Raw genomic sequence first — 26358 nt, forward strand, 5'->3', positions numbered from 1 at the left:
AATCCCGCCGAATTCCGCGGGGGGGGGGAGGCGTTCGTACTTCCGCAACTGTACACATCACAACTGTCCACAGATTTGTGAAAAATGTGAGGGAACAACTGTACACAACCCATCTGTGCACGGTCCTTGCAGTCGGTCAAACAGTGTCAGTAGAGTAGAAATTGCATTCGTTTTATTTGCAGTCGATACTAATTATTGATGGCGCCATGTGTCTCACTACACCACAAATGATCGTCGGAAAGATCCGATCAATTAGCCCCTCATGTATAGATTTTCCAAATTTTTTTTTTCTCAGTGAAGTAGTTTTGAAGAAACTTGATCTATACATGAGGGGCTAATTGATCGGATCTGTTGCAGAAGTTCGAACGCCCCCCCCCCCTCCCCACCGAATTCTTCCATTGGCTACGAACGCAGTCGCCCTCTGTATAAGATCACCAAAATATCACCCCGCTCATTCGCTGACAGGTATCAGCTGTTTCAGTAAACAAAGAGTCTCCAGCTGAGATGGACGTCGTGGATCAAGCAGCTAAACCTCCATCGCCATCTCCGTCGTCTCATAATTTTAGCTCGGAAGACGAGGAGCTCCAAGAGAACTCGAAGAATAGCTCTCCACGTGGATCAATCAGATCTCTAGCTTCCGTTTCTGACTCTGAGGATGGGGACAATAATTGGTATTACCTGCCGGATCCCATTCTGCTGAGTGTCTTCCAACTTTTGACTCCAAGAGAAGTCGTTACTGCCGGGGAGGTCTGTAAATCGTGGAATCGAGTGTCACAGGATGAACTTCTCTGGAAGGAATTGTTTTATAGGACGTATAAAATCGAAACGAGTGTTGGTATAATGCCAGGTATGTCATGGGTTGAGATGAGCGAAAGAATAATCGAGAGTAGTAGGTTAATTGTGAATTTTAATTATCAACTGTGACACTCGTTGATAACAAGAAAGACTTACAGAAACTATTGAAAAATCTTTTCGGTAGGAAATTCGTTGGCTTATAAAATATTATTTTTTAAAATTGTATTTCCATTTCGTCTTCACAATTACATTAATTTAATTTTATACAGTCTTATTCTTATATATATATTTTTTCTTTAATTCACAAGTTACAACATTGACTGAAGAGGAATAATGTCAAAGATAAATAAAAAGTGTTTTTTTTTGTTATCAAAACAAACACACGAAAACACGTCATTCGAAATCTCATTCGAGTAATAGAAAAATCTCTCCATGTATTCCTGAAAATTTTTAGGAATTTTGAATTTTTGAATTTTGAATTTTTTGAGGAATAGGGATATTTTTGAATTTTATGATCTAATTTTAACGAGAAGAAATGAAGGAAATGCCAAAACACGTGAGCGGAAAGAAATAAAAAAATTAAATTTTCAATGTCTCTGGAAAGTTTTAAAATCGATATATTTTCCCGAATAATGGATGAATACCCATAAATTCGATGTCTATCCTTGTCTTTTGATAGAATGAATAGAATAAATAACAGAATTTGAGAATTAGAGATTGAAAATTTTATCGGATTATTATTATTATAATTATAATAATTCATTAATATATTAGGGATTTTTTTTTTACAACAACGAAGCCCTTCTTCTCCAATTAATCACCCAAGCATAATTTTCACACCGAAATGTTTATAAAATTTCCCGCTAGGTAAAACCTCGTGGCTTGGAGAATTCAAAAGATTGACATATCACACTCCGCTATTAGAAACCGAAGTTCTTAGGGAACATTCTCATCAGGTTCTACATGTCAGCTTCTCCCATAATGGAAAAATGTTTGCCACCTGCTCCAAGGACGGTTATGTCTTGGTATTTATCATTACAAATTGTATGGAGCGATTTGATTTCGTCATTTATTGCACTGTTTTATCATGTATTTATTTCCTTTCTTCAATAGGTATGGGATAGTACATATCCAGTCACGATCAAATACCAGCACGATATGAGATTGTTCAGTTGGAAATACACGCAATTTTCTCAATTCAATTCTTCTGATACATTACTGTTGGTCTCTGGAGTCCATTTTGGTACTTCGCACAGCACTTCTGGAGAAATTGCAGTATTCAGATTGGCACGTGAGTGATTGAGTCTCAATTTAATTGTAAATAAATTTAGTGTCAAGTAATGAATCACAACAAACCGATTCTTTCGTATTCTCCTCAATATTCATTTGTTCATTTGAAATTTCAACTAAACTATCTCTGTAATGGTCTATTTTAGCACTAAACTTTTGTCCAAGTTTCTCTCACTGAGCTTAATCATTGTTCAGATAAATATACAATTACTCTAATTTTCACATCAGTTTTTTATATTTTATAAATTCGTTATTGTCAAGTTGTGCGCTATCATTAATAGTGCCTGACAAACATTGAGAAGTTGAAAAAAGTGATGAAACTTACTGTCTCTATTATTAATGCAAAAGTGCATGTGCTTGAGTTTCTATTATCGAGTGCCAAGAAAAATAAGACAAAGAAATCAGTCAACAACTCTTTCAATATGAATTCAAACTTAGCGGAACAACGAGAAGAATGACAACGGATATCACATACCATTATTTGTTTTAGCTGGCTTCGATCTTCAATGTAGAGTAGTTAATAAGCCTTACGACATATTTGGCACATGGTACAGTGAACGTCACTTATTGAGCGGTGATTTACACTGGCTTGCCCACCTAGTCAGCTCTAGCGTACTTTGGCTCAATAAGGCTAACCAGGAATCGGCGAGCGAACACGTGCCCATCATGAATCAACTTTATAGGTAATTTGCATAGTCATTAGCGTTTAATAAACAATGGAATAACCAATGATAATGTTCATCAGAATGAGATTTGGCAAATTGCAGATTAATTGCGTTAAAGACAAAGGGAATTCAAATTTTGGAAATAAATGCCATGTAATTAATGTTTAGGGGTGAGTGAGTGAGTGAGTGAGTGGGGTGAGTGAGATGCAATTCAAGCAAAAAATTTTTTTAATCCATTTTTTGCTTCCGAATGGAAGATTGCAATCTTTCGATTTTCACATTCTCTAATTTTGATTGGAAATTATGTAGAATGGTCTGAAAGGTAAAAATGTGAAGTTTGGCGACCATGCCTGTATGTGACTACATCCACCGCCACCTTCCCGGTGGTCAATTTTTAGAAAATTGAGTAATTAAGTGACAGTAAATTAAAGTAATTCGAAAAATCTGAAATTTTGTCAAATTATAGGTCCTAATGAGGACTAGCTCTGTGCAAAATTTCAGCCCGGTCGATCTAATAGTTTTTGAGAAAAAGCGATTCATTGTTAAGTCGTTTTCCGCAAATGTCTTCAAAACTGGTGGACCGATTTCGATTTTTTTTTCAAAATATTCATTTCAGCGCCTTCTATCTAAACCAAACAAAACATATATACCCGTTCGTACAAAGTTTTCGAGATATTCCCGTTTTTCCGTTTTTTCATTAAAAACTTTGTAAACACTAGCTTGTGCAAAAATCGAGATATCAACTTGAAATTTGGACAGAAAATATGTATATCAGCTCATACGAAGTATTCGAAACCTTGGAATTTTTATAGCACCCATCGAGGTGATAGTAACCATTCGAATTTTTTGCTACTAGTGAGTGTTGTGAAGCTATAAACTTTTGTAATATTTCAGACCATTCGGAAGCGCGCCATCTATTTATTGAAAAAAAAAAATTAAACATGATTCAGTGACATGCTCACGGTCCCTTGCTTGTTTTTTATTAATTTTTGTTTATTATTAGGAGTACTGATGAGAATAATAATTTTCTATTCGGTACAAGAGATCACGCGGTGCGAAAAAATCCCTGATATTCGAAACCCCTATATAGCACATCAACTACCTCCACAGGTGAATCCCACTCCCCTGTTAGATCTCGATCTCAGCGTCCACTAGTCAGCTTGTTCCCTGACTCTCCAGCAGTCAAACTAAAACCTTGTGATCGCTGAGTCTATGTTTTCTCCTCATTCGAAATTTCCGAAGTTTTTTCATATATTTCTTATATCGAGACGACAATATCAATAATTTTCACTAATTTTATCCACAGTTCTCGTTTGAAGTAATATGATTTATTTAATCTATAATTCAATTGATTAGATTAGGGCGATTTCACTTTTATTTTTTCATTTGATTGAAATTCAGCATCACATTTTCCTTCCCCCCCTGCCTTTCTCTGGATTTTGCTGTTTTATTTTCTTTTCAATTAATCCATTGACAAAATCTTCCTCCGACAAAACTTCTGAGTAATTTTCCATTCTATTAAATGAAACATTATTATTTTCATCAGTACCGCCAATAATAAACGAAAGTTGATTAAAAAAATTGCTAATAAGAAATTTTTTTTTGCTTGAATTGCATCAAACAATAGTTTTTCGACTGTTTCATTTTCCCCACGTTTTATTTTACGCCACTCTCCGCTATTGATTCAGAAAATACGATGCGAAACGGAAAGAATGCAATCTTTGTTTTTTATGGGAAACAATGATTTGCCAAATATCCTTCGAGCTTCAAAATCAATAGAGCCCTTCTCGAAAACTTCGCTGCCTGAGATCAAGTGTGTCAAATCCCATTGAAAAAAAACCTCGCGCAAGTTGTTGACATTTTTGCAACATGTTCATAGCTACGAAAGGAAATCATCGGGAAATACCGAATTATATGGCAACTCTTGGAGTATTCCTACTGAGAGTTCTCGGAACTTCGACAGTTGCTTGCATTAGTCGTTAATGAACTAATTTCTCAAAGAACGACAGACCAGCCGATGGAGATACTGATCCGTGTTAGAGAGGTAGGTACAAACCTCCACCCGACGTGTTTGTACCTACCTGACGCAATTTTATGATTCAGTTGCAAAAGTGACTCATTGGAAAATCTTTTGTCTTCGTATAGCACAGCTATTTTTGCAAATACATTCCGAATGGTCATTTTACATATCAAGTTTGCTTCTGCATGGAAGCATTGAAATCGTTCAATTTTGACATTTTCTAATTTTGCTTGGAAATTACGTAAATGATCTGAACCGTAAAAATACGAAAAAACTTGGTCAATAAAACATTTTTTTATCGTTATTTTACATCGCTTTGACCCGGTTAGGGTATACTGCGATGATGATCAAGACTTTAAATGGTTAGATCGCACCATTCTACCCGGCCGGGATTTGAACTCGGAACCTTTCGCATGTGAAGCAAATCAATAAAACATGCTCAAAACAACTTGGTAAAAAAAAAAAACTTGAAGAAAAAAAAATTCGAACATCCTCAACTTCAAAAAACTTGAAAATAAAACTTTTAAACTTTTAACGTATAAAGAAAATTGCGAAAAAAGTTTAAAAAGTTTAAAAAAATCGCATATTCGGATTTTTCAATCCATATTCAGTTACCCTAAAAATTTGAAACTTAAATTTGGAAAATTAAATTTCCACGATTACAATTGTTGGTTCCCCTTCCAAGGAACCAAACAAAACGGATAACAACACTCTGAGATTCCAAAAACAAACACAGATTTTATCTATATTCTTACAAAAGACGAGATAACCGAAAGGTTTTATTGACGGAAGTTCAGTTTGACAAAAATTCAATAAACCAAAAATTCATTTTCCCAAGTTGAATTTAACCAGGTTTTTTTAACTAAGTTTTTTTGACGAAGTTTTTAGACGTGCTCCGCCTATGAGAAATCATTTGTAATTATTATTTTTCCATTTTCATGAATTGGAGATTCTACAACTCTAATGCAGCATCAATCCGCGCAGTGATGGTAGCCAACTGCCTTTGCCCTGAGCCCACAGAAACCGAACAGCAAGAAAATCAACAATCGACTTCCACTGAAAAAGAAGAACGAGGAAATCCTCCAAGCCACCGAGACATTTCTGCCTCTTCCAGTAACACCCAAACCAACCAAGTGACCGAAATCCTTCATCACGCGTCCTCCAGACTGATGTACAGCACTCTGGAAGGCGGTTTCATGAACTGGAAACGTTTAGGTGACGGTTTTGAATACGCGAGTCCAATAAGATACAACCAGGAGTACAGACAGGTGGAGATGGAGAAAGAAACAATGGACAGTGACAGTGAGTTCGAGAATCAGTGGGAGGATGATGAAGAGGCATCGACGTCCTCTGAGACCGCTGAAGACGGTGACTCAGATGATTTGGCGGATAATCCAGAAAAATTTCTCATTTTTACAACTGGGTCGAAAACTTATACGCCTCATCAAGTGGGATTCAAGAGGATGAAAGCTGTGAATTTCCCGAGACGACTGGATCCTGGACCCTCTCTTAGAGAACGTTTAGCTGAACGAGAAAGAGAACGAGAGAGACAAAATTCTGGTTCTTCAAGGCCTGAGCCTAATTGGCTGGATTATGATTCAGTGGCTGAAAAATTCGATAAAGTTGATCATTTAATTGATTTACATGGACATATTATAGGCATGGGGCTGTCACCAGATCACAGGTACAGTGAAGAATATTTTTTCAGGGTTAAACAAGTTTCACCTGACAGAAAGTGTAGGGCCGTTCCCATTGATTTGCATTGTTTTTTTTTCTTTTTTATTTTTGTGAAAGGTATCTCTACGTAAACACGAGGCCTTGGCCAAGAGGATATGTCATCACGAATCCCCTACAGCCTCCACCTATTGCTCAAGAAATAGATATTCATGTGATTGATCTTGTGACCCTGAAACAAGTTGGTACAATGCTGAGAGCACATAAAGCTTATACACCTAATAATGAGTGTTTCTTCATTTTTCTGGACGTTTGCGATGAATATGTAGCCAGGTGAGATGATCATCGTAACATTTATACTTATTGAAAAAAATAAATTGATATATATAAATATAATGATGATATAAATATAATAGAATCGGCGTTGAATCTATTCGAAAGCATATTGGTAATTCATTAGCGACAATATAAGAAGAACATAGGTCATTTGTACATAATGCAACTATTCACTTCTTTTTCAGTGGAGCTGAAGATAAACATGGATATCTCTGGGACAGACATTATGGAGTTTGTTTAGCAAAATTTCCTCATTCAGATGTGGTTAATGCAGTTGCATTTAATCCTAGGGATTCAGAAATGCTCGTGACCACCAGTGATGATTACGATGTAAAAGTGTGGCGCAGTCGAGCTACAGTGAAAGCTCTAGGGCTCGATGAAAATGCATTCAGGCGAGGAATGGAGGTACGAAAGAGACGTAGGTACCATCGGAGCAATTGCAGTGTTGACTGATTGTGTGAAAAGTGTAGACTGAATGTCAAGTGCCGTGTAGATAAAAAAGCCAATAATTATCAATCTCAAAACTTCATTGTTTCTCGGCTTTTTAAATTACACTCCTCATGCTGAATCAAATCTCTCGAGTGATTGATGAATGTTCCATGGTATATCTCGCTATGAATACATCTTGTGAACAACATAAGACAGCTGTGCAATGGGTGTTGATTTTCTTAAAGTGATTCATTTCATTTTTTGGATGTATTTATTACGTGCTACATTGAATTTTGGTTTTCTAAATACCATTTTGTAAATAGATGTTAACAATGAGTGATCGAATATTTGATTAGCACGTAAAAACTCATTTTTATTCCTTTTCAGAAATGCAGAGTTGCATAAACAATTTTAATTACAGAAAACGTTAACAATTGATGATTTCTTTGCAGCATTTGAGCTACTCGTGATGTTAAATTTAAATAGAGCACAAAAATATATTGTTTAAGAACATTTGAGTTTATAATTCTTCATTTAATCGAGCAATCCAATGAGAAAATTATAAAAGATGAGTCCACCCTCTTCTGATTATTTTACAATGTCAGACATTTTCTGTAAGGAATTTTATAGGTAAAAAATGTTTTTCGGTGTTTGTCTCCAAACTCATTAATTTTGGGTCTATTTGCAGAAGAATGTGCATGAAATTGTTGGACTCACCTTTTTTCATCATTTCGTTACAAAATCGATACTAAATAGTTGAAGAGTTGAGGAAAATCGATTGAATACTCTATATTTCAGAGATCTTGAACTTTTTCTATTAAATAGTATAATGGCTTTATTGAATTATCGCAGAGAATATCGACATTCGTGAATGTTTTGAATTATTATTCAATAGATAAAGTTAACTGTTACTTTCAGCCGACGATTGTGAATCGAATGGCTCTGATCTTAATGTTGGAAAACTTCCACAATATTAGTATTTTTAAACACCAGCTTATTTCCACGTTGTGATCTACAGAATTTTAATCAAATTTTAATTGATATACTTTTCAAGTAAGTGAACATTGGATTGTAAATTCAACCAGGTTTGTATTGTATATTGAAAAACTGCGAGCGTCCAAGCTGAATAAACTGATGGAAAACGTCATTAATAAATTAATTAAATATTAAATTGTATAAACTAAACTACTGTAAATTTTATACAATCCAGTGAATTCAGTCCTAGGAGGTCGGTGCGGTTTCAGGTGGAGCCTGTAACAATTGGTTCTGAAACAGGAAGAACATTTCATTTTTTATTAAACAACCCAGAGATAACGGGCTATCTATGCAGGTGTATTAAAGAATCGTATGTACCACTCAGGTGGTAGACGCAATATGAATATTATTTCGATGCAATCGATGGGTTTTCAAGTCATTTAAAGCTGGTTAAATTCTCTAGATATTTTCATTAAACTTGTGATGCACCGTCAAAAATGATAATTTCTTGAAATTTCACTGTTTTTGCTAGAAAAATGATGAGATTTGCATTCTTTCTGCAACCCAGACGTGTTCATATAACCCAAGTTTCACTGAATTTTTAAGAATATATTCGAAAATTTTAACAATTAATACATATGCATTAAGGGCATTAAGGCCCAGATGGGATTATCTTTCGAATGTTATCTCGATTGTTTTTCTATCTTCATAATCTAAAATATATCATAATTTCCACCGGATTTTACATCACGTGGGTGTCCCTAAAAATTATGATTGCGCAATAAAAACAACCGAGGAAATTATAAATGGATAATTTATAAATATATATATATAAATATAAATCATGGCAACTAATGATCTAACAGGCATTGGTTACTGAGGTAATTAACGACTGAATAGACGTTAAATACTGCAAATTATTAATTTGCAATTTCCTCTCTATTGGGTTTATGTTCCAATATTATTCAAAACGCTCATTGGAAATGTCCAATTGTTTTCAACGCATTTTTGATTGTACAATTATAATTTTTGAAGACTCCTGGACTATGTAAAGCGGAATGGCAATTGAAAACCATTTCAGATTATCAAAATAAAAAAAACCCAGTTCACGTTCGAAAGATAATACACACGCGACTTTAAATTTGAATTCATGTCGATGGAAGTCACCGAAAAACACTGCGACGCTAAATGATTGAAATCTTTTTTTCTCAATGATGTAAAGACAAAAGATCTCGCAGGTATTTTGAGTTCAGATAGTATAGTTTATAAAAAAATATGAGACCTCAAATGTTCAACAAAAGAGTATCTATTTGAATGATCGAAGAATAACAAGTTTGGTCTCTGCTGGATCATCCAATATATTTTTAGTAGAAAAACTAATAGGAAAGATCTTATGAGGTTCGCTTTAAGATTGCGCAATTTTTATGACTCAGTAGGGGCTCCTCTTAACTGATAAAACTTTGCTATTCTCCTAGGTTCGTTTGATAATCTCATTTTCAATTATTGTATTCTTGAATTAATTCCAGTTGAACTATCCCCAAGGATGTATGCTTCAGTTTTGGGACAAAACATATGAATAGAGTGAAAAAAAAAATAAAAATAAGGATAAGAGTAAGAAGGCTCATACCAAGTTGCGATGGTATGCTGTTATCCCTTGGTGGCGATATCGTTTTTTTATGGGTCTCCTTGTGTCCATGACAATGCTCACATTCGTCATCGCTATCTTCCGAGCTACTCTCTCCAAAGTCCTTCGGTTTCTCGTAAATACAGCAACCTAAATAATACAACAGAAAATATCTAAATAATTCGTTCATTAAAGTGACATTGATGAGATGAATTCTCACATTTTGATTTTTTCTTGTTCATGTTCTCATTATCAACTGTCCCTGATGTCCACTGGACTTTTTTGCTTGATCTTGGTTTTCGGAGGCATAAAGTTATTGTTGGAACTTCCTGAAAGCATGAAGAGAAAAAGTTCTTTTTTTCGTTCCAAAAGATGAAGACCTGTTAAGCGAGAAAAGACTATTGAAATCATTAAGTGGTTTATAGGATAATAAATAATTTTCTCGTTGTATGAATGTGAATTTATTGATAAAAAATATATCATTGTGCATAAAAATATTGGAATCTTTGAATAATATGTAATCGGCTCATTGTATTATTTTTTTATCAATAAGAATTCCAATCTCTTCTTTTGAATATCCCAAAACATCTCTCAAAACTTCCTCTGTATGTTCTCCTAACGCCGGTGGTGCCGATCTAACTTCATTAGTCCCATAACTGAGTTTTACAGCTGGTCCAACCATTTTGACTCTTCCCATTTTAGGATGTACCATCTCTTTGACTATCTCGATGTGCTTGACGTGAGGATCATCAAACACCTATAAATAACACCTCACTTACTGCATACTCTTTTTCCTCACATATATTGAGACAACGTCAGTAGTGAGCTGATAAAGCGAGATAACTCAATTTTCCTTCAACTTTGACAGATTTACAAAGTTCCATTTTCCGTGGTGGAACGCAAAAACAGAACAAGTTTTTGGCGAATACCTTAAAAATCGGCAGAGATAACGGAACTTCCGAACAGACCTCCTGTGTAGATTTTACTTTGCTCTACAGGAGAGATCTTTATTGAAATACGTTCATCGTCTTTGGATTCTAAGGCATTCGTCAGGAACTCACCTCTTCTGTAGGTAAATTGCTATATGTTCTTTAAGAGGGGACTACTATGAGTTTTAAAAGTCGCGGGCTATTTTAATGAGATTACTTATACATTGAAGATCGATTATCTCTCTATATTATAAAAATCTAAATCGACTTCTGGTGATGAAAATTTGGTACTCGAAATTGAGACTCCAAAAATCAAGGTCACAAGGGTCAAAATAAAGGGTCATGAGGGTCAGAATAACGGCCATGAGGGTCAAAATAAGGTCACGAGGATCATATCAAGGGTCACAAGGGTCAGAGTAAGAATCCAAATAAGGGTCATGGGGGATAAAAACCAAGGGTCAGAAACTAAGGGTTGTATTCACATAAATGGCGCAAATTTTATATCAATCAATAAGAAATAAGCTGTGTAGGAGTGGAATTTCAAAAAACTAATCCGTAACTATGATTGTACACATTTTTTAAAAAATTTTGAAGAAAAAAAAAACTCTGTAGCCCAAAAATTGGAGGCCCCGGGCTATTTTTAACATTTTAAGCATGTGCGGAGCAAACGAACAATAACAATTGATTTTTTTTGCACTAATTATTAGTTATTCGTTCGTAGATATATATAATCGATCTTCAATGCATGAGAAATCCCACTCCAATCACCCGCAACTTTTAAAACTCCTAGTAGTCTCCCCTTGATCCCTCTATTACTGATTTTACACTCATCCCGTTTTACCATTTCATCGTTGAATTTTAACTTCCGTTACCTGTCCAATGGTATTAATCGGCCCATAAGGAAAGGGTGATCCTTGGAATGCGGTCGACCACTCCTGATTAGTCTTCATCTTGAACTTATCCCTCAAAATCTTCAACATTTCCTGCCTATGTTTGACCCTGGATGTGTTATCCTTAAATCTATCATCTTCCCCCAACTCTGGTAATTTCATTCTCATTATTAATGCAAGAAACTGAGCATCGCTTCCAGTGCCAACAGTCATGTAGCCATCAGCAGTTTCAAAAGCCTCATAAGGCACAATACTCTCGTGCTCGGAGCCCCAACGTTTTGCCTCTCTCCCACCGTTTAAATAATTCGACCCTACGTTGATCAACGTTGCAAGTTGGGTGGCCAAAAGGTTACACTGGATCCACTGTCCTTCATGCGTTTCACCTCTTTGGAGGAGAGCAGCCATTATGGCTCCATGAGCATAGAGTCCTGTAGCTAAATCTGTCATTGCGACTCCAACTTTACAGGGAGCACCATCTTTAGGTCCAGTGATGTGCATCAACCCTCCCATTGATGCAGCAATTACATCGTAACCTGGGCGATCAGCGTAAGGCCCTTCGTACCCATATCCAGTTAATGAACAATAAATTATGTGGGGCGCTATTCGTTTGATGTCTCTGTACCCCAGCCCCATCTTTTCCAGCTTGCCAGGCACGTAATTTTCAATCAACACATCCGATTTTTTAGCCAGTTCATAGATTATATCTCGACCTTTCTTTATGTCAATGCAAATGCTCTTCTTGTTTCTATTCACGCTGAGAAAATAAACAGAGTCTTTGCTGTTGGGGAGGAAGGGCGGGCCCCAGTGACGACTCTCGTCTCCGGTCCCTGGTCTCTCGATCTTTAGGATTTCGGCACCATAGTCACCGAGGATCATAGTGCAGTAGGGACCCGCTACGATTCGAGTGAGGTCTAGTACTCGAATTCCAGATAGAGGGGATTTATTGTTGACGACTTTGGAAATACTGATGGGGCGACATTGGAATGAGAGGTTCGACCACCTTGAGGTCAACACTTGGAGACACTTCGTGGAGTTTATTTTCATGACGAAGATCTTCACTTATCACAATAGGCAATATGGAAAGCACGAAATGTGAAGAAAAATCCTTTATTGACCAACGAAGATATTGTGGAAGTGCTACCATAAGGGAATACGTCGGTGAAATTTAAGTCTTCACTGGGCGTTGGGATCTATTCAACAGTTTGTGATATACAATTTTGCCTACGAAAAACCATGAAAAACTTCATTTTTGTTGCTTCGGAATGGAAGCATTGTAATCGTTCAAATTTAAGTTGCGGATTTTTTGTGTTATGTCAACCCATTATGATCCAAAAAGTCCGAAAATGCATTTTTTAGACCCTGTCCGCCCGTATGTGTGTATGTATTATGTATGAGCAATAACATTTGCTCAGCAACAAACTGAGTTTTCATCGGTGGAATCGCGACAAAAGATAAGAAAACAAGGCACAATTAATGCCCATAACGTAGAAAGAGAAATGGAGAGAATGGAATGGAAAATAGTTGTTTGATGCGATAAAATACGTGTATTTTACGCATCACAAGAAGGAAATATCTCACCTGTGGACCGTCACTGACGTCTCCCTCCAAAACTGTCTCCGTTTGCGTCTGCGAACTCGACGGCCCTGCCATTCTTTCCATTCAACGCTCGTTCCTTCAACAAATAGAGTCCTTTGATTTTTAAGCTTGACGGATGTCAGTTGGAAATGATACCAATATTGAGTGACAATTACGCCGGCAGTCTAAAGTCAACACTGGGTCTCACAGTTTTCAATATAGCGGTTATGTGTCGGAATATGTGCGTTCATCAATTTTGAGGTGAGGATCTAACGATCTTTCTCCCTCTCCACCTCTCAGACCTAGCTTCACCTGTTGGCTGGAAAGTTTTGCCCTAAGGGTCCGATGTTTTTGGAGCCTCTCGGAGTATTTACCTAATAACTATTTGTGTTTCGGAGCAACACAAGTGGTTAAAAAGAATGGTGAAACTTTTGGATTATTATGTTTTGTGAGTGAAATTTATGAGTCTTCCAACCGTTGATGAACCGTTAGTGACACAATGTCGAAAGAAAATCGAAAATTAGCTTCTGGAGATTTTTGATGGTTTTCTCGAAAGCAAATCGACGGTTTTATGGATTATTGCGAACAAAAATAACGATCAACAATGGCAGTATGTACAGTTGAAAAAATTCATACGGCTACTCAGGAGTTCCCGAGATTTCCAGAATTATTTATAGATTTTCCATTTTTCTTAAATGAACAGGTCAATCCGAAAATTCCTTTGCCCTTGGAACCGATAAAATCGAGTGCTTTGGAGGACAGGAGGCTTTGGGTGGGTAACCTGGATCTGAGGATAAATGAGTGAGTACTTCGAGAGAATAATAGGATTATGTTAAGAATTGTTTTCTACACATGATTGGGCAAATATCTCGAGATGTAGGGAAGGGTGGGCAATAGGAACACTAGATTTCAATAATGAGTTGAATTGGATCAAATCTAATATTTCGACTTCGTTTAAAGGTTATAAAAACAAACACATTGTCATAAGACTGCGTCGGCGGAGTTGTAAGGTAAAGCAAAAATGGGGTAAAATGGACACTTCGATTTCTTCCTCAATTTTTTATGTTTCAACAATGTTGTTCAATTTCTGAAACACTAGTCATGACTGTGATTTAAAAAAAAAAACTCATTTTTGACTTTTGTCGTGAGGGGTGGTACACCAATTTTTTCTTTGCTCATTTATCCTCCCCTCCGCCCATTGTTTTATGGCGATTTCCTTCGTAAGTCAAAAAGTAGCCACCTTACAAATTCCGCAAATGGACAAAAGGTCACTTGTGTAGGGCGTGCAACTGTTCATTGAAAAAAAAAATAATTTCAAAGTTATTTCAATAGTAAAACAGGAAATCCAAAGCTACGCTATCTTTCAAACTTCAATGCACAATTTAATAGAGTTGAAATTTATTTGTTATTATCTCTTCCAACTCTAATTTTTATTTATAAAAAGATACTGACACGATTCTGTTGGAAAATATCTGTTGAAAATTTTCTTGATTAAATGTTGAATAGGACCAACTTTTTCGGGTGGCCATTTTACCCCACTCTTGTATAATTTTTCGGTTGTGGACTTTGTCAAGAAGCAATTTTGTAAAATTAGATTATTTAAATTTTTTTGAGCGTCCATTTTAGCCCACCCTATACGAATTTATCAGGAGTCCATATTGCCCAATGAACCAATTTTCCAAAATTTAAATTTTGAAAAAAACATTTTTTTTCGCAAATTTTTTGAGTGTCCATTTTACCACAGATGTCCATATTGCCCCGCCCTCCTCTATTGTAATTTGGTGGGAAAATGTGCCAAAGTTCAAAATGTGAAAATAACTTTTTTAGATTTGCAAATTCTCTACGAAAAAGTTCTTTGATAATTGTGCAATCTTTTTCTACAACTCCATCTAGTACCACTTATTACTGAAATTCTTTGGTCATTGATATGACGCATTCTCTAGGAAATTTATCAACTCTACAGAATGATTCTATAAATAACTGTAGATCGAATTTCCTATAGAAACATGTCATTCGATGAATCTATTGAAATTTACCATCTTTAGAGATATTTCCTGATTAATCCATGTAAAATAAATGGACAGTTTGGTCTCATAACTTTGCTGATGGATTGGTAAATAAATTATGTATTCTTCATTTTCCACTGGTTCCAACTTCTCAAAATCGTTCAAACATACGGCGAAATCGAAAAGTTTGACCTGCTGTTCCATCGGTCAGGACCTCAGGCTGGTCAGCCAAGAGGTTATGCGTTTGTTACGTATACTACGGTAGAAGCTGCCGTGAAGGCGAAAGAGGCTTTGAATAATGCTAAGCTGGGGTCAAAGAATGCTGTTGTACGGTGGGCTCATACTGTTTCAGAGGTAAATAACCCTTTGATAAATAATAAAGACCTTTCATTTTATTCTGTTCATTATTGAATAATCTAGTTAACAATGCACTTCCTCCCTTATTTGAAAAAGTATCCATATTCTAGTAAGGTTTATTTTATGTTTTTCCACAAATTGCTAATGACATAATATGTTTGTTTTGATCACAAAGAAAAAATACTTTTTATTGATCTTTAATATAATTCCTGTTCATTCAATGTTGTAACTTGTGAATTAAGGAAAAAATATATCGCGTGCTAAATGGAAAAAAGGTCGTATGCGCCAAAAAAATTGTCCTCAAAACTTGGGTCAATCAGTTTCTGTAGAGCCCAAATCGTCCAAATTTCATGTTCCCTAGATTAGGTTTACAAGACCTTCTTCCACTTCGTTGACATAACAATCGTAAAATGGTCAATACGACCTTTTTCAATTTAGCACGCGATATATGTATAATAAAAATAAGAATGCATAAAATTATATTAATCTAATTGCGAAGCGCCCGTTCGCTATTTTCGAGATGATCGCATAACTAAGAAAAATTGAATATTTCACTCGGATCATTCAACTCGTTTAGTCTTACTTTCATTATTAATTTCACTGATTGCAGAGTGAAATGGATAAGACGAAACCGAAGATCGATATCCCAGCGCTGGCGGGTGCTAAAAAAGGGGACGCAAAAATTAGGTAAATGAATTTTCGTAAAAAATGAACGAATCGCTGAGCACTTCCTAACAAAAAAAATGGTACTATGATTTTTTTCCTTCTCAGTCGGGAAACAACGATTCAAGCAATTGAAGCAAAGCTGAAATTGATGAACGAAGTTGAAGAAGAGTTTGAACTTAATAAACCCCTGGAAGGCACTCCAGTAATCCAACAATACCAGAAGCCAGAAGTTCAGAAGCCCTCGTCGTCTAGTCGTCACCATACTCATCATCATTATCATCATCGACATCATCACAGCCGTCCATACTCTCGAACACGATCGAGGAGATAATACTGATGTTCCTCATTTTTTTTGAAAATTTTTGAAGATTTTTTAAAATGAGAACGATGAGTTAACTCTAAATAAGTTCACAGTCTATGTACTTGTCTTCATGTATAGGAGTCATATTTGTTGAAGAGATCAAGACTTGATAACATACTCCACTAGGATAATTAATAATCGCCTAAAAAAACGTCGGAGAGTACTCCTTCAATGTACAATTATTTATTCAACTCAAGTGTATTTTCATAAGCTATTGAGGCGTTTACTGATGATAATAATAATTTTTGACGGATGGTAATAAAAGACCTAATTAAAGAGTGGAAACCAATCATTAATTCAATTTAAACCTAATTCAGTGGGAAAGTAATCAAATTGTGCAATGGTATAACTATCTAAGTAATGAGGAATTATAGAAAACAATTCTCACGGAACCACTTCCATAGCTGAGGAAAATTCAAGCATTTATGGTCTGTAGATGATTTCCTTCGCAACCCCCATTCTTAAAATAATTTTACAATTAACAAAATGAGTCACGTTGAACATGAAATCTCTGTCAATTGCGTGATTATCTTGGAATTAAACAACCTGTGGAGAAAATGTTAAACTTGCTTTAGTGACACATAAGTAGTTGTAAAAAGTTTCCATGTTTAACGTGAAAGCTATTCGATTAAATTATTTTTAAAATTCCGGAGGGCCATGTCTGTATTTTCCTCTCATGTGATAAGGTAATGGGACTACACTGGGACATGGCAGCTGCCCAGGGACCTCGCACATGCAGTGTTTCAAGCAGCCATTTCCAATATTCGCCGGATTTTCTTTCTTCTCCGCTGCAATGGTTTCTCTCTCCAGAACTTCTTTTGATTTACCAATTACTCTCATCAAGTGTGCATAGATCTCGTCACTAGTTCGACCATCGATATCTATTAGCATTCTTTTTCCTGTATCTAAAAATGTAAGAAGAGTTAGGATCATTAAGAGAAATATTTTTCGCGTGTAAATTCGTTTTCCGAATATCTTGAGAGTGAAGAGGTACGGTGACCAGGCCAATTGCTGGGCGGAAAAAAATTACACTTCGCTACAGATTTTATTTATGGAATGTTCAATCGATGCAAGTTGAAATCGTCCAGAGATTAACCCCCGTCCAGAAATTGACCGGTTTCCCCTGTTCTGAATTTATCGAGAGAACTTTCCTACGGAGAAAGTCTGCTGATAAATCCCCCTCAACATTCTCACTCTGAAAACATTCGTGGACTTTGGTTTCATCGTTCAATCACTGAAATTATTTATTACCGTAAAAACACCGAATGAATGGCGAGGGAGTCATGTTCTTGAATACGTTGATCTGAACCTGTGGATTTTTGTATTGAACCTGTGGCAGCCTCCAAAATACAAATTCCCTGGAATTAACGAAAAAGTTATATCACTGATGCATCTGTTGTTTCTAACGTTAATTTCTATATTCTTTTCTTCGCAATTACTTCGCTCCCTGATGATGATCCCCAAACGTATTATAATTTATCGTCATTATTTGAATATTGTCTTTTAAAACTAATTTTCCAGCTTCTAAATAAGGAAGTGTTCGCCTAATCGGCGCTCTTCCTATCATGAACGGCATTTTCTTTTTTTTTTCTTTAACTTTCTTCCTAATTTTCGTTATAACAAAAACTTCTATTTATTAGAGATCACTCGTGGATACGGCTCCGAAAAAAAACTCGCAATGGAACAATAACCTCAAAAACGTTGAACACGGGTCCATCCGAACACAAGGGAGCGTTGTTTTCAATCCAAGACAAGAATAATAATGGCTGTCACATTATTATGACACATTCACTGCGGAAATTGTCAAATCAATGTTATAAGAAGCATTTGAGCGAGTTTTTCCAGTTTTGTGGTTTGTTTTTTCAACTTATTATTGATGTACACGCAGACAATTAAGATGCCGGTGCAGAAAGACTCGAATGTCGTTAAAATTGCTGTCAAAACAGCTGGGACGGGTCTCAATCCACAGTTGATTGGGTTTAATCAGAAACAACCCTTGACCGGAATAATTCAGGTAATGCGTTTATTTCGTATTCGTTAATAATATAAAAATCAATTCCATTAGGAGTGTCCAAAAATAAAAGGAAACAAAAAACATGTAGAAATGAAGAAATCCTAAAATTGATTGTTCCTTTCCATTGTTGCTCCAATCGTCAATCAAACAAATTATAGACTAGTGGTAAAAATGGGAAAAAATGGAAGAACAAAGAATGGTTCCATTACTATCTTGAATAGGAATAATTTTTTTCAACTATTGGATTTTAATGTAAAGTGAATGTCCCAGTAGCTGAACGTACAGACAGAACATAATATCTTTTGATGGGTGAAAAAAACAGTTACTTTGAGCCTGTTAATTTGTTCTTCTGAATGGACGGACAAAATCCGCTGCGAAATAATAAATTGCACGACTTCGAAAATGTGTCGAATTCGGCTACTGGGAGAGAGTCAGGTGCTGGCACATTCACTCCAAATGATTTTCACTGAATGTTTTTCAATATTAATTGAAAAACATTCCCCTATATTAATAGGGGAGGGTGGGGTCAAGTAAGGTGGACACTTCTGACTTTTTAAAAAATGTTGATAACTTATTTCGTTGTTGATGAAATGGAATAATTTTTTTTGCAATGGAAAGTACGATTCCTCCCCTTTGTCATAAGGCAAGAATAAGATCAAGTGATAAAGCTGGTTCCGAGTTATTAGTATTTTTTTAAAGTCAAAAGAGTCCATTTCAAAATTATAATAACGCTCCCTCTCGAGAAGTTGAAAAGTCAAAGGTGTCAATTTTGCCCCATTTCCCCCTAATTATTGCCAAAGTTGAAGAAGATCAATAGACCCTTTCATTCTGCAAGCCACGAGATTCGCGGATACATTTTTCTCATTTTAATTCCACTAAGAGTTGCGGACATTTTTAAATATATATTTTCATACATTTCAATATTTATCAGAGACTTTTCGGGAATTTTTTAGTTCGCTGAACAGAATAAATATTTCCTCTAGATGAAATTCTTGGTATTGCATTTAATTAATCTTCATCCCATTTTCAAGCTTGACAGAATAACATTAGATTTATTTGCAGGAACTTTGTAATGGCTGGGGCTTGTCAGATCCAGATACCTACTCTCTCCAATTCTCCGAGAGTAATAATAAAAACTATATCACCGAAAAGAATCGAAATGAAGTTAAGAATGGCAGCATTTTAAAACTAGAACACTCGCCGTCGAAGACAGCTGGGGATATCCTTGCTAAATTGAATGACGGAACACCTGAAGAGAAGATTTCTGCACTTGAGAAATTGAGCTCTCTAGCTTTGGATATAACGTTTGCACATGAGTTTATCAACAAACAAGGCTTGGCGTTGATTATTTCTCAGGTTTGTATTCTTGGAATTACTATGAAAGTTATGGAGCACAGCTGGTCTATGAAGCTGTCATTTAATTTTGCTTTGTCTGATTGAAACATCGCTAGTTGAATTAGATGAGCGAATCTGCCAGTTCTGAATATGAAAAATGACCTCAAAATTTTAAAACTTTTTCTATTTTTTTATCGAAAAGTATAGTTTAAAAGAATAAAACTGAGGGCAATCGGAAAATTTTGTTTTCTTCTAAAAACTTTTTTTTTTCAATTCCAATTACGAACCACTAAGAACGATAAAAAAATTTGAATCCAAAAGGTTTCGTCGGAAATTTTCACAGCTTTTCGAAACAAAATATTGTTTTGTATGTATCTATGTATTTTGGCATAGAAAATTCAAAAAGAAAGTTTTAAACGGCCATTCAGGGTCGTTCCCCAACTTTTTTTTATTTTTCATTTTTTATTTTTTCATCGCAAAGTTCAGAGCATTTCCTAACAAAAACATATTTTCATTTTTGGTACTCTCACAAACTCAGAGGTCAAATGCAGAGAAAAACAAAATTTTGTCCTCCCAAAAAATGAGTCAAAAATATCTCGAAATCTAAAGGAGATCCTGAAAAAAGTTTTCCCAGAAGCTTTTTTGTAGAACTTATTCTGCTCTACAAAAAAGATCTTTTCAAAGATTTCTCTATCTCCTTTAGATTTCGAGATATTTTTGAAAAACTAATTTTTTGGGATAACAAAATTTTGTTTTTCTCTGCATTTCACCTCTGAGTTGGTAAGAGCACCAAAAATAAAAATATGTTTTTATTAGGAAATTTTCTGAACTTTACGATGCCAAAATACATAGATACATAAAAAACTATTTTTTTTTAAAAGCTGAGAAAATTTCCGACGAAATCTATGGGTTCAAATTTTTTTTTAACGTTCTTAGTGACTCGTAATTAGAACTGAAATAAAAAGTTTTTAGAAGAAAAAAAATTCAAAACTTCAATACTATCTCCGCCAATAAGTGAGTTAGAGAGCTCCGGTTGTGCTCATTTTTCGTCTTTTGGGCTATACTATTCGATAAAAAATAGAAAAAAAGTTTTACAATTTTGAGGTAATTTTTCACATTTAGAATGGGCGGATTCTCTCAGATGTTCTTACATAGTAGGTAAATAATCTTACATTTACGGAATCATTTGCAGGTAGAGTCTGGAAAATATAAAGCAACGGCTCTCGCATATTCTCTGCAGTCTTTCGTGGAGCTAATGGACCATGGAATAGTCTCTTGGGACATTCTCGAGCCTCCATTTATCAACAAAGTTGCCAGTTACGTTAATAATCAAGCAGTGACACAAGATGCAGACGTTATAGAAGCTTCTCTGAGCATACTCGAGAATATCGTGTTGAACTCATCAGGACAGTACGGATTAGTCGAGAAAGAAGTCACCTTCCCCAATCTGTCCAATCATCTCCAAAATATGAAGCCTGAGATACAACAGAATACAATTGCCTTGATTAATGCACTGTTTCTGAAAGCAGATGCACGAAAGCGAAAGCACGTGGCGGCAACTCTGCAGTCCAAACAAATCAGAAATGTTTTTCTCACCAATGTTATTCAGTCAACTGGTGAAGTAAGTCCAAAGTCAATTAATTTATTAAAATATCCCGGAATTCAATTCTAATTAACCAGTACGAGGCGATGAGAAGGAAATACCTCCTTCAAATATGTAGGCATTGAAATACTTTAGGAATTTATAAAGAGGTTTTCTAGGTACTTCTTAAAATTTTATATTAAAAATAATGTCTCGATACTCCTCAGAACCTCGTCATTCCAAACATACTATACCTTTTGCTCCGAGTAGAATGAAAGCTACGTTGACGATCTTTGTGAATTTTTTGACGTCTTGTTTAAATTTCCAAGAATTTCCATATTAGTAGTTTTTTTATATCGCGTGTAATGGAAAAACGTCGTATTGACCATTTTGAAATTTTTAGGTCAACGAAGTGGAAAAAGGTCTTATAAACCTAATCTAGGGAACATGAAATCTGCATGATTTGGGCTCTCTAGAATCATTTCAATCCAATTTTTGAGGAAAATTTTTTTTGCGCATACGACCTTTTTTCACAAATTTTTCTAGAGTAATGTTTATTGCTTTAAATGTACGACCGAACATCAGAAAAATGAAGAGAAAACAGTGAGTATTTTTTTTTCATTTTTCCACCATTGGAGAAATATGTTCCCTAGATTAGGTTTATACGAACTTTTTCCACTTAGCAGGTGATATGATTGCCGAAAAGCGATTTTTAGCTTGTGGAAGGTATTCAGCCAAAGGAAAGTATTGTCCCGCCGAGTATGACAATATTGACCATCACAAAGCTTGTCAAGTTACACCGTATGTCACTGAACACACGATGTGATTCAGATATTCTGTAACTCAGTTGAATAGCGAAGTAAGAAAAGTTTAACAGATCCTTTGAATTATTTCCATAATGAAATAATTCAAGTGATTTTAAGAGGAAACAGAAAACAAAAAATGTTTTTTGATGTTTTTTCCTAAAATAACGTGCTTCCAATATATTTACATAATTAACGAAAATGTCAGACGCGACGTATTATAGTTAAAAATTTTTATACTGGATTAATTTCCCTACCAAAAGTGTATTTACTGATTTGAAAAGTATAATTAATGTTTTTGTTGACGCAGGTCGGCACAGAAATGGCTCATCAACTTTACGTGCTACAAACTCTAATGTTGGGTCTCCTTGAACAAAGGATGATGACGAAAATGGACCCTCAGGATCAAGATGCTCATGATAAAATAAAAGAACTCCGAAGAATCGCCTTTGATACAGAGGGAAATACAACTAATGACGTCACCTCTCGAAAGCAGGGACTTCCTGCCAAAGATTACAAGAAATTGGGTTTCAAATATGATATCAATCCAGCTTTAGATTTCACTGTCACTCCTCCTGGAATGTTAGCATTGGATTGTATGGTTTATTTTGCAAGAAATCATACAGAGGCCTATACAAAGGTAGTTCTGGAACATTCCTGTCGTGCTGATGAGCATGAATGCCCTTTTGGGAGAACCAGTGTGGAACTTGTGAAATTACTTTGTGAGGTGAATAACTTTCTTTTTGCTTTTCTCCATACTAGCAAACGGGCGCTTCGCACTCTTCGCTAGATTAATTTATGCTATTTTATTTTGTTTTATTTCCTTTCCGTTTTCGTCTTCACAATTAGATTAATTTAATTTGGCTACTGTGACAAATGTCGTCCTAACGGCCATTAAATACATCACATTATTAATTTGCAATTTCCTCCATATTTTGTTTATTTCCCAATATTATTCAAAAACGCTCTTTGAAAATGTTCAACTTTTTTTCGACGTTTTTTTGATTGATAGTCATAATTTAATAATCCACTCGGGCCTTAATTCACAAGTTACAGTACTGAATGAAGAGGAATTATATTGAAGATCAATAGAAAGTGTTTTCTTTGTGATCAAAACAAACACACAAAAGAAGTCATTTGAAATCTCATTCCGGTAATAGAAAAATCTCTCCATGTATTCCTGAAAATTTCTAAAATCTATTCTTTCCTTCATATGGTAAACGGAAATCGGTACTCCTCATTCCTATGGTCGGATTCCAATTATTATCATGGAAAGGAAAGGAAAAAAGAATCAGAAAGGGATAATCGGCTAGAAAATGGTTTTTGTTCTTCTTTTATATCAGTCGGAACTTCCAATCACTTTTTTCTTCAAGTATTAGAGGAATATCAATATTTCTGCGAGAAGAAATTCAAAAAATGCGAAAAAAGACGTCTGCGTGAAGAACTAAAAAAAATAATGTTTTAGATTCTGAAAATTGGAGAAGCACCTAGTGAACAAGGTCAGTCCTACCACCCAATGTTCTTCACCCATGATCATCCCTTTGAGGAATTTTATTGTGCTTGCATCGTTCTCCTGAACAAAACTTGGAAAGAGATGCGAGCGACAACCGAGGACTTCGTGAAAGTGTTTTCAGTTGTTCGCGAGCAGATCACTCGTGCTCTTCAATCCAAGCCCACTGGTCTGGATAAATTCAAGACTAAACTCCAGAGTTTGACGTATTCCACGATCACTAGCTTGTGGCAGCAGGAAAGAACTAACAAGGAAGAGTGGGAGAGCCATGCTAAACCTATTGTTGAGTTGCGTGAGCAGATAACTCCGGAGATTTTGGATCTTATACAACAGCAGAGGCTTGGATTTTTGGTCGAGGGGACGAGGTTCACTAAGTACAGTGCACGGGGTCAGGTAAGTTCGTTGGGATAATTCAATTGTATAGAGCAGTCGTTAACAAATGATGCTGTGAAGAGCCAGATCTTCTGGAAATATCTCTGGAATTAATAAATTTAGAGAAAATGATCAGAAGGCCATTTTTTTCAGCCTGTAACTCTCTCGTATGAGATTTTTTGATGATTTCCTCTAAACTTCTCCGAAATTTAATTCAAATAACTGAACAACCGGTGAGACAATTTCGATGAAAATTCACTCAAGCTCATGCTTTATCAGAATGCATCAGCTGTAAAAAAAAGGTCAATCCCATTCTTTTTCTACAAAGAAATGTGGAAGAAATGAAAATGAAATACACACACACACACACATACGTGAACATTCTTCGAAAAATACTATAGAACGAGTCTAAGGGTCACGAAGTGTAGGGCTCACCCCGACACCCAGACGAGACTTCACTTTGAAGCAATCGTCTCGCTCTGAAAAAAATATCGAAATTTTTTGGGGCTGTCTCAGTCTCAAAAGACACAGTATCGTCTCCTCTAGTCATGACTTCGAGATAGTTTGTCTCGTCAAAGTCTCCAATTTTTCCGGTTTATTATTATAATTGTCGGTCTCGTACATGTAAAAAAATAGCAAAAAAGAGAAAACGAGACAAGATAAAGTCTCTTGAAGTCATGACCAGAGGAGACGATACTATGCCTCGATACTATTGACTAATGACTGTAACGAATCATTTTTTTTAGCGAATAAAAGACAAATTCTGGTATGTCCGCCTCTCCCCAAACCACAAGGTCTTTCACTACGGAGATTGTGATGAAAAATCAGTGCCAACAATTGACGAGCTCCCAATGAAACTTGCAGTAGTGGATATCAGAGGATTACTCATCGGCAGAGACTGTCCCCACATGAAGGATCTTCAAAGACGAAAAACAACTCATCAATTGGCTTTTTCCCTCGCCCTAGATTCCGTAGAAGTTGCCAATCTTGATTTCGTCGCTCCAGACGAACAAGTTTACGACTATTGGACTGATGGCATCAATGCACTTCTCGGGAATAAAATGACCAGTAAAGAAACTGAAAAAGATCTTGAAACTCTGCTGACAATGGACATAAAACTCAGACTTTTAGATGCTGATGGGCTGGAAATACCCCAAGACCCTCCCCCAATCCCTGAACCCCCACCAAACTATGATTTCTGCTACGAGTTGAAATAATTTAGCAGTACAATGGCGATGAGGATGAGCCAGTCTCTGTATTTGATAGCTATTTCGAAATCTCTGAGAACTATTGAAATTTTTGAAGTATTTTTTCTTATTCAACATCCTTCGATAAAAAAAAAATTCTAAAAATTTTAAAAGTTACCTCCGATTTGGAAATATTTACCAAATACAGAGGCTAAGCTTACACGTCTCATTATACCCTTTTACTACTGAATAAGTCATTACATTTACAATATAACTTCCACTGCCTAGAAGGAGGAAATTCGAATCAGGTTAAATTCATAATTAATTCCTTTATTGATATTTTTAAATATTTTAGAATGATTTTATTCCATACATTAAAGGTTTTTTTTTATCACACGAGACTTCACAAGTCCAGGTAAAGATATAATCTTAGGAATGATGTCGTATAGATTGTACCAAAGATTTTTAGCAAAGCTTATTTGATTCTCTAATATATATAATTGAATTGTGCTTTTTTTACTCAGAAGGTTTCATAATGCATAATCAATCACATTGTTAACATTGATTCTAAAAATTTCGCCTAAGTGCCAATTTTTACCGTCAAAAACTCTATATACATATTCATTTGGTGGATTTTTTAACTATAAACAATGAAACTGTATACTCAGTATTAAAAAAATTATCCAATTATACTCTCCAAATATAGTAACATAATTAATATCCATCAAGATTTGTAACACGAATTTGTCTATTCAAATTTATAAAATATACACGTGCATATTAACGCATCCGATGAGTTTTTTAATTTTTTACTATAAATAGCCGATTCCAGTAAAGATGTGAAACGTAATAAGTAACATTCAACGATTTCTATTATTTTTTACTACAAAAAAAAGAAGTGACTTTAGTGGGAAACATTCTTTTTACATTCTTTCCTAAAATGACTTATCGTTGGAGATCGAG

At 35.5% G+C, this 26358-nt stretch overlaps 6 protein-coding genes across 8 annotated transcripts; 3 read left to right on the plus strand and 3 right to left on the minus strand.

The window, feature by feature from the left end:
- The first annotated feature begins 497 nt into the window (after window positions 1–497).
- Window positions 498–7722, plus strand: LOC107042300 (F-box/WD repeat-containing protein 5). The gene is made up of 7 exons (XM_015263303.1): window positions 498–847; window positions 1663–1820; window positions 1909–2086; window positions 2576–2768; window positions 5720–6454; window positions 6565–6777; window positions 6966–7722. The coding sequence occupies exons 1-7, from the start codon at window positions 505–507 to the stop codon at window positions 7231–7233; spliced, it is 2088 nt and encodes a 695-aa protein (XP_015118789.1). The 5' UTR covers window positions 498–504; the 3' UTR covers window positions 7234–7722.
- On the minus strand, window positions 7557–13506 carry LOC107042346 (E3 ubiquitin-protein ligase PPP1R11). Of its 3 annotated transcripts, none has more exons than XM_015263355.2 (5): window positions 13379–13506; window positions 13206–13299; window positions 10029–10137; window positions 9812–9958; window positions 7557–8475 (listed from the first exon to the last, which is right to left on the minus strand). In XM_015263355.2, exons 2-5 carry the CDS (start codon window positions 13284–13286, stop codon window positions 8450–8452), a joined length of 363 nt encoding a protein of 120 aa, XP_015118841.1. In that variant the 5' UTR covers window positions 13287–13299; window positions 13379–13506; the 3' UTR covers window positions 7557–8449. The 3 variants fall into 3 exon arrangements, with proteins under 3 accessions (XP_015118841.1, XP_015118850.1, XP_028982275.1); XM_015263364.2 differs by having other exon boundaries at window positions 13411–13475; XM_029126442.1 differs by having other exon boundaries at window positions 13206–13506.
- Window positions 10158–12901, minus strand: LOC107042318 (succinate--hydroxymethylglutarate CoA-transferase). The gene is made up of 2 exons (XM_015263320.2): window positions 11610–12901; window positions 10158–10565 (listed from the first exon to the last, which is right to left on the minus strand). Exons 1-2 carry the CDS (start codon window positions 12669–12671, stop codon window positions 10335–10337), a joined length of 1293 nt encoding a protein of 430 aa, XP_015118806.1. The 5' UTR covers window positions 12672–12901; the 3' UTR covers window positions 10158–10334.
- LOC107042329 (probable RNA-binding protein 18) lies at window positions 13074–17134 on the plus strand. Its single transcript, XM_015263332.2, has 5 exons — window positions 13074–13812; window positions 13906–14003; window positions 15349–15562; window positions 16176–16252; window positions 16337–17134. The coding sequence occupies exons 1-5, from the start codon at window positions 13807–13809 to the stop codon at window positions 16560–16562; spliced, it is 621 nt and encodes a 206-aa protein (XP_015118818.1). The 5' UTR covers window positions 13074–13806; the 3' UTR covers window positions 16563–17134.
- On the minus strand, window positions 16754–18477 carry LOC107042339 (probable 28S ribosomal protein S25, mitochondrial). The gene is made up of 3 exons (XM_015263342.2): window positions 18032–18477; window positions 17844–17950; window positions 16754–17497 (listed from the first exon to the last, which is right to left on the minus strand). Exons 1-3 carry the CDS (start codon window positions 18166–18168, stop codon window positions 17232–17234), a joined length of 510 nt encoding a protein of 169 aa, XP_015118828.1. The 5' UTR covers window positions 18169–18477; the 3' UTR covers window positions 16754–17231.
- Window positions 18305–26183, plus strand: LOC107042293 (engulfment and cell motility protein 1). The gene is made up of 6 exons (XM_015263295.2): window positions 18305–18606; window positions 19669–19962; window positions 21134–21562; window positions 22637–23053; window positions 23792–24229; window positions 24955–26183. The coding sequence occupies exons 1-6, from the start codon at window positions 18469–18471 to the stop codon at window positions 25423–25425; spliced, it is 2187 nt and encodes a 728-aa protein (XP_015118781.1). The 5' UTR covers window positions 18305–18468; the 3' UTR covers window positions 25426–26183.
- Window positions 26184–26358: the final 175 nt, after the last annotated feature.

Source organism: Diachasma alloeum, unplaced genomic scaffold, assembly GCF_001412515.2.
Source record: "Diachasma alloeum isolate Michigan unplaced genomic scaffold, Dall2.0 Dall_scaffold_00179, whole genome shotgun sequence".
NCBI classification, from domain to species: Eukaryota; Metazoa; Arthropoda; class Insecta; order Hymenoptera; family Braconidae; genus Diachasma; species Diachasma alloeum.